We start from the raw sequence: 14,919 nt of genomic DNA on the forward strand, positions 1-14,919 counted from the left end.
GGGGTCTATGGAGACGGGAAGCAGACCAGTGGCGGCCGGGGGCTGGGCTTGGGCTGGGGGGCGAGGGGTGGGGGACCGGGTCCTCTCTGGGGAGACATTGCTCTAGAATGGGCTGTGGTGACGGCCGCACGTCTCTGTGAGTAGACAGAAGACCCTTGACCCGTGTACTTTAAGTGGGTGAACCGTATGGTGTGTGAGTTATTTGTCCCCAAAGCTGTAAAAAAGAAAAAAGAGAAAGGTGACGAGTTGAGCGCGGGCCCCTCCCCTCTGCAGAAGTCCACTTTGGTAGCGGATCTGGTGCTGGCGTCCCTCCCGACGGAGACCCGGGGGCCTGCGCTGAAGGTGAGCGCGAGTCAGAGTCAGTAGAGGAGAGCCCGGTGCCGTCCAGGAGCGCGGGGGATGGGTCGAACGGACGAACCCGCCCCCCTCACACCAGTGTGCTAAGACTTTCCCAGTTCGGGTTGCCCCCTGACTCCTTGTGCCTGAAGAGCAGACTGGTGAGGGGGGTATGGTGAGACCACTCAGTTCTCTCCCCCTCCCCATCTGGTGACCAGACACACGGGGCAGGGAGATCCCTGTGACGTCTGCAGGCAGAGCGGCTCCCAGGGGGAGAAGAGAGTTCTAAGTCAGAAGAAAAAGGTGTTTCCAACGTCACTCATCATCAGGGAAGGACAAAGCAAAACCACACTGAGATACCACCTCGCACCTGTCAGAACGGCTAACATGAACAACTCAGGCAACGACAGATGTCGGCGAGGATGCGGAGAGAGAGGATCTCTCTTGCGCTGCTGGTGGGAATGCAAGCTGGTGCAGCCCCTCTGGAAAACAGTACGGAGGCTCCTCAAAAAACTAAAAATAGAACTACCCGACAACCCAGCAATTGCCCTACTAGGCATTTATCCACGGGATACAGGTGTGCTGTTTCGAAGGGACACATGCACCCCAATGTTTAGAGCAGCACCATCGACAATAGCCAAAGTCTGGAAAGAGCCCAAATGGCCATCGATGGATGAATGGATAAAGAAAATGTGGAATCTATATACAACAGAGTATTACTCGGCAATCAAAAAGAATGGAATCTTGCCATTTGCAACTATGTGCATGGAACTGGAGGGTATTATGCTCAGTGAAATTAGTCAGAGAAAGACAAAAATCATATGACTTCACTCATGAGGACTTTAAGAGACAAAACAGATGAACATAAGGGAAGGGAAGCAAAAATAATCTAAAAACAGGGAGGGGGACAAAACAGAAGAGACTCATAAACATGGAGAACAAACTGAGGGTTACGGGAGGGGTTGGGGGAGGGGGAGGGGCTCAATGTGCGAGGGGCACCGAAGAGGGCACTTGTGGGGATGGGCACTGGGTGTCATACGTAGGGGATGAATCGTTGGGTTCTGCTCCTGAAATCATCGTTGCACTATATGCTAACTGGGATGTAACGTAAAAAGAAATAATAATACTACTAATAAAATTAAATTAAAAAAAAGAAGAAGAGAAAGGAGCCTCACCAGGGACGTGGCAGAGAAGGGGAAGTAGCCCGAGGTTCCCCGGTGGGCCAGGAGGGCCTCCCCGGGCTGCCACCAGGCCTGCCCACGTCCCCCGAGGCACTGTGCACACAGAATCACCACGCACAGGGAGCAGAGCACGACGGCAGAGGCACCGTCTCGGAGAAGCCGGCTGCCTCTCCCCCCCGCCCGCCAGTGGACTACCCTGGATGCTGGGTACTTGTCTGGGCCTAAAGGGGGACACTCCTCGGGGTTCCGTGCGGTCAGCTGTGGCCCACAGGATGCTGGCAGGTGCAGGCAGAGCTGGGGTCCCCTTCGGAGCCCCGGAGGGCCTGCTGACGAATGTCTTTCAGCCGGTCCTGGAGCTGCTGTGTGTGGGGGGGGCTCTGCTGGGGTTCGACAGCTGGAGACAAGGCCTTACAACAGCCCTCCGGCCACGTCTGGACTGAGTTGATGGAGGGCTGGGTGGGCGGGGCGAGACAGAACCGTGGGGGGCCGACCCCGGGGCGCTCAGACACCCTGAGGTCAGAGAGGGGCCGGGGCGGGAGACTCCAAGGGGAGGCTGCAGTCACAGGAGTCCCGTTCTGCTGAATGTCCCGTCCTGGGGGAGGTGGGCCCGGGTGCCCGCGGGGGCTTGGGTGGGTGTGAGGCGGGCCACGCAGGGAGGCCCACGGGGACCCCCGGCTCCCCATTCTCAGCGCCTTTCGTGACTCAGCCCCAGGTCTGAGAAGGGCTGCAAACCTACTGGGCTTTCATTCTGAATTAAGGTGTGAACAGATTCAAAACTCCTCCAAATAGGCGTTCTCCGGAAACAGATCTGATCGTGCCATCCCTCTGCGTAAGGCGTCCCCGTCCCGGCAGGGAAACCTTCCCCGCGGAGCCCTGGGATGACCCTGGGGTGGGGTGGGGGGGCTAGTGACCCAGAGTTAGGACAAATCACACACGTGTCAGTGTCCCTATGATGACTCTTTCACGGCATCTACGCTAAGATTGTCAGGGAAAATGCCCGATTACTGCTATTTCTGGGCGATACGGTTACGGCTGTTTCTCATGCCTTTGTTCACACATCTCACGAAGGTGATCTCCTGGCCGCGCTGCGCGGCCGCAGACGAGACTCTGTTCTTGGCAAAAGCTTGCTCTGACGGATTAATATGGCTTAACTCTGCTGATGATGACAACACAGAAATGAGCCCTTCACGGCAATCCTGTCTCAGAAGGGTTTGCACAAGCGGCAGGGAATGCGTCTTCCACACGGGTCCCGGGGGCTATTCTGCTCCCGTACCAGCGGGGAGGGCGTCGTCGGGGGCTGAGGGCAGGAGGTGAAGGGCAGCCCAGGCCTGGGCTCACGGGACGTCCCCGCCAGGCTGAGGCTGCTGCCCCGGGGGACCTCGGGAGTCAGCGTCCCCAGGTAGAGGAAGGAACCGATTCTGCCTGGGCTGTGTCCACACCATGGCCGGTGGGGCGGGGGGCCTACCATATTCAGAGGCCCTGCAGAGATCTGGACAGGATGTGTTTGGGGTGTTGACATCTTCTAAACGCCCAGAACAGGGGCTCCAGGGTGGCTCAGTCGGTTTGAGCGTCTGACTCTTGATTTCAGCTCAGGTCACGATCCCAGGGTCATGGGATAGAGCCCTGCAGTGCTGGGGGCTCTGTGCTGAATACGGAGCCTTCTTAAGATTCCTTCTCTCTTTCTCTGTCTTTCTCTCTCTCTCTCTGCGCCTCTGCTCCTCTCCCCTGCTTATGCTCTCTCTCTTTAAAAAAAATAATCATCAAACACCCAGAAATGCACCTTACACATAGTAGGTACCCGTTTATCTTTGTTGAAAGAATATCCTTGTCAAATAGACACTGTCATTCTTTCTGTGCAGAGAGGACAGAGCTACAGAAGGGCTCGGGCACCCCCAGAGCGCAGTCCCTACCTGCAAAGGACCTACAGTCAGGGCCAGTGGAAGACAGAGGAGCAAGTGTGCCCAGTGGAGGCTTCTCAGTGGAGGGAGTATCCGGGCAGGGTTTTCAAGTGTGAATAGGAGTTTGTGGACAAAGAAAAGGAAGAAGGCATTCCAGGCTACAGGACGGCGTGGGAAGGGGGGCAGTCCGGAAAGGACGGGATGTGCTCTGCCTCTCCAGCCTGTTCCCCACCAGAGACCGTGCATTGTTCTCTCTCGTCCTCCCCACGAGGCCCAGGCACCGATTTTTATCATCTTGTTTCCTTTTTCAACAGAGGCACCGACTGACAGAGGCACCTGGCTGGAGGCTGCAGCCCTGTGCTGCTCGAACTCCAGACCGCCCCCCACTCCCCCGCTGGGGAAGGCCCGGGTGCGGGTGGCGGTGGTGAGCTCCCCAGGGAGCGAGGAGAGGCAAGTCTGCGGGGCGCCGAGCAGCCCGTCTCTCAGGCCAGGCCCCCGTAGCACACCATCTGTCCAGCCTCACAGACACGGGCCTGCGTGCTGCCCGCATCTCCCGGTGGCCAAGCGGGACGGCCTCCGCTGGTATTCACGGGACGGGCACCCCTGGGATAGCAGGACGGGCCTGGAGCTCACGACATCTGGGCTGTGGCCCCGGCCCACCCCCACCGGGGGTGCGCTCCCCGGTCCTACGTGCCGGCCTGTCTACTCGGCAGGTGTCTGCTCACTTTCCTGCACCTCGGCCACGGCCATGAGAGTGTGCCGGGGCCGGTCCCGGGAGGAGGAGGCCAGATACAGGGAGCAGACCAGCCCTGAAATCAACCAACCCCACATTTGTGACGGGGCCCTGCCAAGGTGCACAGAGCGCGTGGCTGAGCCCAGCCGGGAGCTGAAGAATGCAGGATTGTTGCTGGCCGCTTGTTATGCAGCCGTGTGGCGCTAAGTGCTGACTGATGCATCTTCCCTCTCCGACCTCCAGCTAAGCCTCCAGTAAAGCAAGGGGCTCCCCTGGCCCCTCTCCGCGATGCCCAGAGAAGCCCGTGGTTCCCGTCTCTCAGACGGGGCCCTCCCCGGGACGCCCAGGGCCCCTTCAGGGATGACTTGTGCCCACCCCGGGGAGGGTGTGGGGCGGGAGAGGGACTCACAGGCTCACAGTTGGTTGGTTTTCCGTTCATGTCCGTGCTGGGTGGCCTCAAGCGGTCCCAGTCGCGGCCCTTGTTGTAGGTTATAAGTGTCACCACCTTCCCATTGGTTTTTTGGTTTGCCAGGAAGACTCCTTTCACCCCTCGGACCTGGGACAACAAAACGAGAAAAAGTCATGAACACCTGCCTGGAGCCCTCTGACAACAGAGCGTCCACCGTGAGCCAGCCTCTCGCCGAGAGCTCTGCCCGCGGGGCCTCACTTCTCACCCAGAGCCGAGGCTGACCGGGCACGCTCCGGAGGTGAGGGGGGCCCAGGGCGTGCGGACCACAGCCCCTTCTCCCGCGCACGGTGCCATCTCTCTGCCTCCCGGAGGCCCAGTGCTGCGTGCAGAGGCCTCTCCCAACACCCTGAGGGCAGATCGCACGCGGACCTGGCCAGCGCTGGCTCGCTTCATTCAGGAATCTCTCTGTCCTATCCCGCTGGTCTCCACGAGAATGCCCAGCAGTAAACAGCACGGAAACCTCACGTCCCCGAGATGGCAGATGGCAGGGACGGGCCGGGTCCGCCCCAGGCTGGGTCTGAGCAGACCCGCACCGGCTCCCAAAAGCAATGTGTTAACACCTGAGCCCGCTTCCGGGAACGACTCCCTCCCGGGGTGGCTGTAAGGACGCACCACAAACAGGGGGGCTTAACCTAGCAGAAATCTGTTCCCCCACTGTCTGGAAGCCGGAAGCCCAAAACCGAGGTGTGGGAGGGGTGCGCTCCCTCCAGAGCCTCCAGGGGAGGACCCTCCCTAGTCCCTTCCAGCTTCTGGTGGCTCCCGGTGGCCCGGGCTTGTGTCCACATCTCTTTAACCTCTCCCCTGTCTTCACGTTGTTGCCTTTCTGGGCCCGTATCTCCTCTTCTGTCCGCAAAGGACATTTGTCACCGGATCTGGGGCCCAGCTGGACAATCCAGTGTGGTCTCATGTCAAGGGCCTTCACTCAATGACAGCCGCAAAGACCCCTTTTCTAGATGGGGTCTCGGTCACACGTTCCGGGGACTGACATGGCCATATAGTTTTGGGGTCCCCATTCAGCCCACTACAATGGCTGCCCCCCCAACTATGGGCAGGGCTCCTCAGGGACAGGGACAAGACTGGGATCCCCTGAACCCCGTTCCTAGCCCAGCACAGAGACACCTTGGGACGGGACAGGCCGTGGAGTGTGCCCCTGTCTGCGGCCCCCTGGCCCTGGTCGCCCTCCCCCTGCCACCGTCACTCGTGCCCTCTCCCCCAGCCGGCTGGGATGTGCAGCAGCTGTGAAGACGCCTTGCAGAACCGGGTCTGGGGGGAGCCCAGCGGCCTCCCTGGAGGCTCTGCGGGGGGGGGGGGCGGGGGGGGGGGCTCCTGCAAGTAGCTTCTAGCAAACGGCAGTGGGCCTGGGGTTGTGTTCCTCTGAGTCCTCTAGCGGGGATGGGAACCCTGACGAATGATTACAGTCATTACTTTCTCGGGGAAAATGGTTCCGTGCTGCTTGCTAACAGCTCAGAGGTGAATGCTGAGCCTTGGGTCTCTCTGGGAGGCCGCTTCCCAGGCCGAGAAACCCCACTGCCTGCCCCAGGCTCCCGCTGGCTCGCTGGCTCGCAGCAGGGACGCCCTCAGCCCTGCAGGCCTGGCAGGCCCACCGTCCAGCAGTTATTGTAACTGGGGCACTTTCTCACGGGCGGGGGCTCCCCGAGGGCAAGGAAAGGAGGGAGAGCGAGAAGGTGAAAGACAGAGCAAGGGCGTGCTCGCTAGGAGTTTGGGGCCAAGCGTGGGGTGGACAGGCCCGGGCTGGTTCCGGATTCCTTGCTGATTCCCGGGTCTGTGCGGGCAGGTCGCTGACCTTCTCTGAGCTTCGGGCTCCTGACCTGGAAATGGGCTGAGAGGCCTCCTGCCCAGCTCCGGTGTGGACTAGAGCAGAGGAGGGGACCTGTCGTGAGAGGCCGTCCAGGCGGGGAACAGCGTGACTGACGTCTGTGGCATCCAGGCACAGAATGAGATAGTGCAGGGTTGAGGCCCCCCGCGTGGGAGCCAGGAGCCCCCGCTCAGAGCCTCCGATCGGCCTCGGTGTCAGGGGACAGCAAGTGCAGGGGGAGACAGCTGAGGAGAGACCCCAGGGAGTGCACAGGGGGAGAGGCAGGGAGGCAGGGACGCTCGGGGGCTGAGACGGAGCAGGAGTCCCAGGCTCTGTCCCTCGGGCCAAACCCCGCCCTGCATGGACGCACGCGGGGAATGGCTTTACAGATGGCAACCTGCGATTGCGTCCGTGATGAGAACCGTGAACGCTGTTCCCCAATCAGCAAAATATCCCTCCCCAAAGCATCCTTCTTCTCTGTTAGTAGACCTGTATTACAAAGAAGTCATACCCCATTTTTGGATTTTTAATTTCATCAGAAAGAGTAAGTCTGTCTCCTGCTCTAAAAGCACCTACGTAGCATCTTCCTGGCCTGCGAAGCCTCAAATATCTGGTGCTTTACACTTTGCAGATATATCTGCAGACCTGAGATAGAGCATTAGCGATGGGGTGGGAGTAGGAGGGAAAAAGAGGGGAGGGGAGATGAGGGGAGGGAGGGGAAGGGAGAGGAGAGGGGAAGGGGAGAGGAGAGGGGGAGGGGAAAGGGAGAGGAGAGGGGGAGGGGAAGGGGAGAGGAAGAGAGGGGAGGGGAGAGGAGGGGAGATGAGAGGAGGGGAGGGGAGGGGAGAAGAGAGGGGGAGGGGAAGGGGAGAGGAAGAGAGGGGAGAGGAGCGGAGGGGAGGAGAGGGAAGGGGAGAGAAGTGGAGAGGAGAGGGGGGAGAGAAGGGGAGGGGAGAGGAGGGGAAGGAAGTGGAGAGGAGAGGAGGGAGGGGAGTTGGAGGGGAAGGTAGGAGAGAGGAGGGAAGAAGAGTGGAGGAGACAGGAGGGGAGGGGAGGGGAGGGAAAAGAGGGGAGGGGAGGGGAGGGAAGAGAAGGGGAGGGGAGGGGAGAGGAGGAGAGGGGAAGGAAGAGGAGGGGAGGGGAGGGAAGAGAAGGGGAGGGGAGTGGAGAGGAGGGGAGGGGAGGAGAGGAGGAGTGGAGGAGAGAGGAGGGGAGGGGAGGGGAGGGGAGGGGAGGGAAGAGGAGTGGAGAGGAGGCAAGGGGAGGGGAGGGGAGGGGAGGGAAGAGAAGGGGAGGGGAGTGGAGAGGAGGCAAGGGGAGGGGAGGGGAGGGGAGGGAAGAGGAGTGGAGAGGAGGCAAGGGGAGGGGAGGGGAGGGGAGGGAAGAGAAGGGGAGGGGAGTGGAGAGGAGGGGAGGGGAGGGGAGGGAAGAGGAGGGGAGAGGAGGCGAGGCGAGGGGAGGGGAGGGAAGAGGAGGGGAGGGGAGGGAAGAGAAGGGGAGGGGAGGGGAGAGGAGGGGAGGGGAGGAGAGGAGGAGTGGAGGAGAGAGGAGGGGAGGGGAGGGGAGGGGAGGGAAGAGGAGTGGAGAGGAGGCAAGGGGAGGGGAGGGGAGGGGAGGGAAGAGAAGGGGAGGGGAGTGGAGAGGAGGGGAGGGGAGGGGAGGGGAGGGGAGGGAAGAGGAGTGGAGACGAGGCAAGGGGAGGGGAGGGGAGGGGAGGGAAGAGAAGGGGAGGGGAGTGGAGAGGAGGCAAGGGGAGGGGAGGGGAGGGGAGGGGAGGGGAGGGAAGAGAAGGGGAGGGGAGGGGAGAGGAGGGGAGGGGAGGGAAGAGAAGGGGAGGGGAGTGGAGAGGAGGGGAGGGGAGGAGAGGAGGAGTGGAGGAGAGAGGAGGGGAGGGGAGGGGAGGGAAGAGGAGGGGAGAGGAGGCGAGGCGAGGGGAGGGGAGGGGAGGGGAGGGGAGGGGAGGGGAGGCGAGGGGAGGGGAGGGGAGGCGAGGGGAGGGGAGGGGAGGGAAGAGAAGGGGAGTGGAGGAGAGAGGAGGGGAGGGGAGGGGAGGGAAGAGGAGGGGAGGGGAGGCGAGGCGAGGGGAGGGGAGGGGAGGGGAGGGAGCGAGGACGGGGTGACAGCTACCACCCGGCCGAGGGCCCCAGGCGCCCCCGGGTCCCGCCCTGGCGCCCACCTCGAGGATGTCGATGAGCACACTGTCCTCGGCCCGCCGGGAGCTGCGCACGTCCTCCAGGACGAGCGAGTAGTGCACGCCGCGCGTGTCCGACTGGTACAGGTTGTAGGTGTCGGTCTGGTGCCACTCCTGAACCGCCACAAACACCTGGCTCTCGTCCGTGCTGATGATCTGCAGATCCTGGGGACGCGGCGGGGGAGAGCGCAGGTCAGCGGTGCAGAGGGGAGGTGGGTGTGGGGGAGTGAAGCCTCGAGGGACCGGGCAGGACTGGGGTGCCGGGCATGGCTCTCTGGGAGCCGTGCCGACCTAGGCCTCCAACCTGCTGCTGCTCTGTGACCTTGGTCAGCCCCCGGGTCTCCGTCTTCCCACCTGCAAAATGGGGGTGACGTTCCAGCCCTCCGGACTGGCTCGTGGGAGGGATGCCCACAGGGGGCCCGTCTCTCCCCGCCATGCACGCCGTGCACCTCCAGACGTCAGGAAGCACCCCGAGGGGTCACCTCTGCGAGGCAGGGGATGGGCCTCCCCTCCCCCAGGCCCATCCCGAGGGTCGGACCAGTCATCCGTTGGTTCCTTCACTCAGCACGTGTTCATAAGCGCTGTTCCTAAGGACCACAAGGTGCTGGTCCAGGCACTCGGGCTCAGCGGGGAGCCACGGGCGGGCTCTGCCCTCGGGAACACTCCCCCCAGCGGTGGGAGGACTGGGTTAAGTCACTCCCCAGTCCTCTCGAGGCTCAGCTCCAGGTTTTACAATTCAGAAGCAAAACAAAAGCCACTGACGTAAAAAGGAAGAAAAAGGGACCCAGGGCCACCCTTGGCTCCGCTTTTCTTTTCTCTCCCGGCCAGCGCCCAGTCCTGCGTGGGAGCCCCGTGAAAAGGGCCATTTCAAAGCCATAACAAGCTTGTACTCCCCGGCGGGTGCCGTCGCTTCCCTTCTACCACTCTGACTTTCATTACCCTGCTGGCAGTGCGGCTGCCCAGCTCTGCCGACGGGCGGATGAGGCCGGGTGAGGCCAGCCAGCTCCTGCAGAGGCGAGGCCGACCCCTCCGCCCCCGCCCAGTTTGGGGGTACACGTCTCTCTACGCCTTCTCATCTGCTATCAGGGCCGGCATAGACAGAGGAAGCTGGTTTCTCTAAGAACGGACGGAGTCCCTGTTCGTCCACGGGACGTGGCCTCCAGTGAGAGGCGAGATCTGGCCGCCCGGGTCGGACGCAGGGCTGATGGCCCCCTGCCTGCCCTCCCCGCGCAGCCCCCGAGAAGGGGCTTTGCAGAAAGGGGAGGCAGCGCTGTGAAGCATCGGGAGGTCCCCGGCAGCGTGAGCTGGGGCCCTTTGTCTACACCGGAAATCTAACACGCGGAAATGACTGGAACCAAGAAGCTCGTCACCAGGCAGGGAGCGCCCATGACACGGGACAGTAGCGTGGCGGGGCACAGGGACGGACACACGCAGGACCCGGCACTACTAGCACGTGGACCACTGCTCCCGTCTCCTGCCTCCCTTCCCCTATCTGTCGGCTCGCGGCCACAGGCCGAGCTGCACCGTGTCCACGGGGTTTGCAAATCCGCCGCCCCAGTGGGGAAGGTGCTCAGGCGGTGCCGGTGGCGATCACGTGGTAAGTGACCGACATCTGCTGTGGCATTAATCCCAACCTCGTCTCCTCTGCACCTGGGTAAGCGCATTGGGGGAATGCTTACTATGATCAGGGAAACAAAGAAAAACGTAGGAAGTGGCCAGAAGTTGCCAGCGATGCCGTCCCTAGAGAGACCTGATCCCACCATTTAAAAATGTTCACTTTGGGGCGCCTGGGGGGCTCAGTCGGTTGAGCGTCCGACTTCGGCTCGGGTCACGATCTCGCAGTTTGTGAGTTCGAGTCCCGCGTCGGGCTCTGTGCTGACAGCTCGGAGCCCGGGGCCCGCTTCGGATTCTGAGTCTCCCTCTCTCTGCCCCTTCCCCAGCTCACACTCTGTCTGTCTCTCTCTCAAAAATAAACATTTACAAAAATTTTTAAACAAAAATAAAAACGTTCACTTTCGGGCCTTTTCCCACGTGTGATTCATATGTTTTTCTTCCCACGTACAGCGTGCAGCTCTCTCTTTCACCTTATACGGGGAGATTTCCCTCCGTCATTCGAATTAAGCATACACACTTTTTGATGACGGCATATTATCATCATTGTGGGCGTGCTTTCACCGAAGCCCTTCCCCACTGGCGAGCCATTGGCGTCTCCAACATTACGTGCAGGACAGTCGTGAACATCCCTAGACATAGGTCTCCGCCTCTCGGATCACATCCTGAACATAATTTCTAAGGGGAAATTGTTGCATTGGAGAGTAGGAACGTTTTTAAAGCTCTTACACATGTTCCATGACGGTCTGAGAGTTTATACGAATTCCTTCCCCACTGGCCTGGCTAAAAGGATGCTCATTTCACGCCATGCATGCCGATATTCAGAATGGTCTTTTAAAAAAATCTTTGCTGATTAGAGACTATGACAAAAGACCAGAGAGAAGAGATAAAAAAAAAACAAAAAAACATGCAGTGTTTCCTCACATCTGGATTTATGTTATTCTATCTCTGAAAAGAAAAGTTAGAAGCCAGAGACATGTGTTGACTCCATTTTCAAAAAAAGGACGCGAAAACCAATCAGATCTATGTACACATGTCTGTAGACGTATTTGTAGATACATGTAGATGTGTCTGTCTCTGTATTTGTACGGCCTGGAGAGAGACGTGGAAGGAAATACCAAAGTCGCCAATATTTGTTACCAGGTAGAATTAGATTTGGTTGCATGTGACAGGAACTACGAAAGAAAAGTTGGTTCAAACAAGCTAGCTCCTTCCTCCCCCATGTAAAAAAGTCTCCGGGTGCACGGTCCGGTATGGAAGTTCTAACATGTCACCAGGGACAGCGACTCCTCCTGGGTCATCATCCCGCTGTCCCACAACATGGCCCTCGTCCTCATGGTTCACGATGATGGTCAGAGTTGCGGCCATCATGCTGACGTGCGAGCAGCAGGAAGGAGGAAGGAAAGAGGGAGACAGAGGCTTGCCTTTAGAGGGGGGCTCTGAGAAGTCTCCCACGGCAACCCCACTTCCGTATGTGGCGGCCAGACGTTAGAGACGTGACCACGTGTTCGCTGCAAGGGGAGCTGGGAAAGGTGGTCTTGTGCCAGAAAAGTGGGGGGTTGTTAAAGCAGAGGCTCGGGGGAAGAATGGATACTGAGAAGTCTCTACGAGTTATACACCTGTTACCTTGAGGGACAAAGAGGCAAGACTGTCGTGGAAACAGGGAATGGGGAGGCCAGAAGGTAGAAACAGCATATATGTCTGTAGTGTTTCTTTAAACGGCTTCCCTGCCCCCTCTCGGTCCCCTGTCCTTCTGGGACACCACACACATACGTTGGCCACTTGCTGCTGTCCCACTGGTGTGCCTTTCCTCAACCCCTCTTCCTCCCTGTCCCTCAGGCTCCGTAACGTCAACAGTCCTACCTGGGAGTCTTCCTTCTGTCTGTTCAAACCTCCCTCCAAGCCGCCTCGTGAATTTTGCATTCCCAATGTTGTCCCTCCTAGCCACGGAATTTATTTTTGGTTCCTTTTCATGTTTTCTATTTCTTGGTTATTTCTATTTTGCTCATTTTTACATTGTTTCCTTGACCCGCTTCATGGTTCCCCTCTCTTTGAGCGTCTTTGGGACGATTGTATTAAAGTCTTTGTCTGGTAGGTTTGCCAACTGGTATTCTCAGGGACAGCTTCTGTCTCTCTCCTTTGCTCAGATCGTACGTTTTTTATGCCTTGCAATTTGTTGTTGTTGAAAACTGGACACTGGAAATTAATACTGTGCTAACTCTGGAAACCAGATTCTCTCCCTTCCTTGCGTTTGGTTTTCTGTTTCTGTAGCAGGGATCCGTCGGAGCTAAAAAGTTAAGTTCTTCTCACATCTTTTGTGAGGCTGAGCCATTCCCCTGGGGCGTGCCCGGTGACTTTTCTAAACTCCAACAGACGTGTGGTTGCTTGTGAGTGTCGTAGTCCCTAAATCTCTGCTCCCAAAAGGGGACAAGAGGGGACACAGAAGAGGGTGGGGGCTGGAAGCAGGCTCTGGCCCGCTGCTGGCTGCAGTGACGGCTTCCCGCCAGGATGCTGCGGCTCCGTGATGAGAAGCAGCCATCAACTCCTGGCACAGACCCCCAGGATTGGGAGAACGGGGTCCCCACGGCCATCGTGGCTCCCAGTGTCCACGCTGCTCACGCGAGCCCTGTCTCCTGCCACGAGGCTGCGGCGGGCGGGGTGGGGTGGCCGCTATCACGGAAGAGCTAAAATTGCAGAAATGAGCCTGGATTCACTATCCACACGGTCGCCTGGACGCTGCAAGCCTCCGAACAGACCCCAGAGTTCCAACGCAGCTGCACCACGAGACGCCCCAGGAGCCACCGTCGCCCAAGTGAGAAGACACAGGGCTGGTGCTTCCGGCCCCTCCCCCAGCCCCCGTGGCCTTCGTTCTTACGCTTCATGCTTCCATTTTATTTTATAAAGGTTATTACAAATAAAAGGCTATTTTACTTGGAAGTAAATTTGCATTTGCTTTATGCTTATGAAAGCTTGCACGTAACTGATGGTCTTTTGGGTTTCTCTCCTCTTGTCTGTTTACAGCCTTTGTCTATTTATTTTTTCTGTTAAGGAAGGTGGTATTTTTTTTTTTTTTTAATCATTACAAGTAAATAATTCAAGCCAAGGGTGCTGGCAAACCTAATCAAGCCTGGTCGTCTTTTGTAGTTTCGCAGGCAGGTGAGAGGAGAGTCGCGTGGTACCAGTCACGCCCTTTAAAGTACAAGGGATGTGGAAAGAAGGGACACGACACAAAAAATCTGGCCGAGCTCTGTTGAAACCGGTCTATTCCGACTTTGCCGGTGGCAAGGTGGAACCTTTTAGGAAGCAGCCCAGCTGCACAAATATTTAAATCCGTTGTCTAGAAGTTCTTCTTAGACTTGAACTTGAGAAGATAAAGGCATACCCGCAGGCACAATAGGTAAGCATTGCAGCCTTGCTGGAAACGACCAGGGGCCCAACCACAGAAATCTGGCTTAAACGAGGTGCCGTCTCCTCCACGGGCAGCTCTCCAGTCACTGCCAGTGGGTCTCCGGCCCCATCCCGGGAAAATTTTCATGTTATCACGTCGGCTGTACACAGAATGCCTGCTCTGATTCAGCTACGCGAAAGTCACTGGGGCATGTGGCCAAGGACTGTAAGAAGAACCAAACAGGGGCCAGGTGGACAGGATGAGGATGGGGGAAGGGGACAGGATGGGGGACAGGGATGGGGGGCGGGGACGGGGGAAGGGGGACTGGCACAGGGGCCGGGTAACCGGGGGGGGGGGAGCCTCCTCTCTGCTCTAATTTCTATTGTCTTCCTGATGTTTCTACAGCAATTAAAGGGGGGGAAACGGAGTTGGTTTGAGGGGAGGAAACAGACAGGAGTTACAAATGCATCATGAAACAACACAATCTGATTAGGAAATTCCACTGGCCGGTTCTACAGATTGTTGGTGGGAAACCCTGGGGTCTTGCTGCGCCCCTGAATTTGCTGAAGAGGAAACAGCCCTGCTGTCTGTCTGGGCAAAGTGCTCCAAGATGATACGAGGTCTTGACCCCGCGGGGCGCCAGGGGGGCAGGGAGTGCTCCCTGAGGGCAACTCAGTTCACCCATCATCCTCAACCGCCTGTCACTGGGTCCCGGTCACGGCCCCGAGACAGCGTAGTCAGTGCCCGTGCAAAAGCCACGATGCGAACGGGCGCCTGGTCTCCCCTTGAAACCGATCGCACGGGGGCATGTACGTGTCACATTTCTGCCGCCCACTTGGGATGCGAGGGCCGTGTCTCCCATCACAGCCTCGCGATTCTTTCCGACGGCCCCCTTTTCCCACAGAAATGGGGAAGAAGGAAGCTAGCAGGTAACGTTACCCTTAAGGTCCTGCAGGGGGACACGAGGTTGTGCTTCCTACAAACCCCACCGACGACTTTGAGAAACACGTGCTTCATCACCCCCACCCCCTCCCCGGGCAGGCAAGGACTCCGAGGTCCAGGAGGCGCGGCCAGAGCTCAAGGTCACGGAGGTCATGACTTGTGGCGTAGGCTGAGAACTCCTTCAGACGTGGCCTGGCTGCTGGTCCAGCCACCCCCCACCCCGGAGAGGGTCAGAAACCGCCCACAGTCCCAGTGTCACAGGGGAGCAGGGAGGGGCCGGGCATCCACCTAACCCCTCCTTGCCTGGTGTCCCCCTCCCCAACTCCAGGGCACAGGGCCAGGACACAAGGGGCT

General features: G+C 59.0%; 1 protein-coding gene across 5 annotated transcripts in view; it reads right to left on the bottom strand.

The window, feature by feature from the left end:
- SORCS2 (sortilin related VPS10 domain containing receptor 2) overlaps positions 1 to 14,919 on the bottom strand; it is a 535,095-nt gene that overhangs the window by 44,725 nt on the left and 475,451 nt on the right. For all 5 annotated transcript variants that reach the window (XM_081795485.1, XM_081795484.1, XM_081795482.1 and 2 more), the window contains 2 exons: positions 8,610 to 8,789; positions 4,558 to 4,704 (listed from right to left, as the gene is read on the bottom strand). In XM_081795485.1, the coding sequence (XP_081651611.1) occupies positions 4,558 to 4,704; positions 8,610 to 8,789 (327 nt within the window). The remainder of the gene's footprint in view (positions 1 to 4,557; positions 4,705 to 8,609; positions 8,790 to 14,919) is intronic.

This window comes from Panthera onca, chromosome B1 (genome assembly GCF_046562875.1).
Source record: "Panthera onca isolate mPanOnc1 chromosome B1, mPanOnc1 haplotype 2, whole genome shotgun sequence".
In the NCBI taxonomy this organism is placed as follows: domain Eukaryota; kingdom Metazoa; phylum Chordata; class Mammalia; order Carnivora; family Felidae; genus Panthera; species Panthera onca.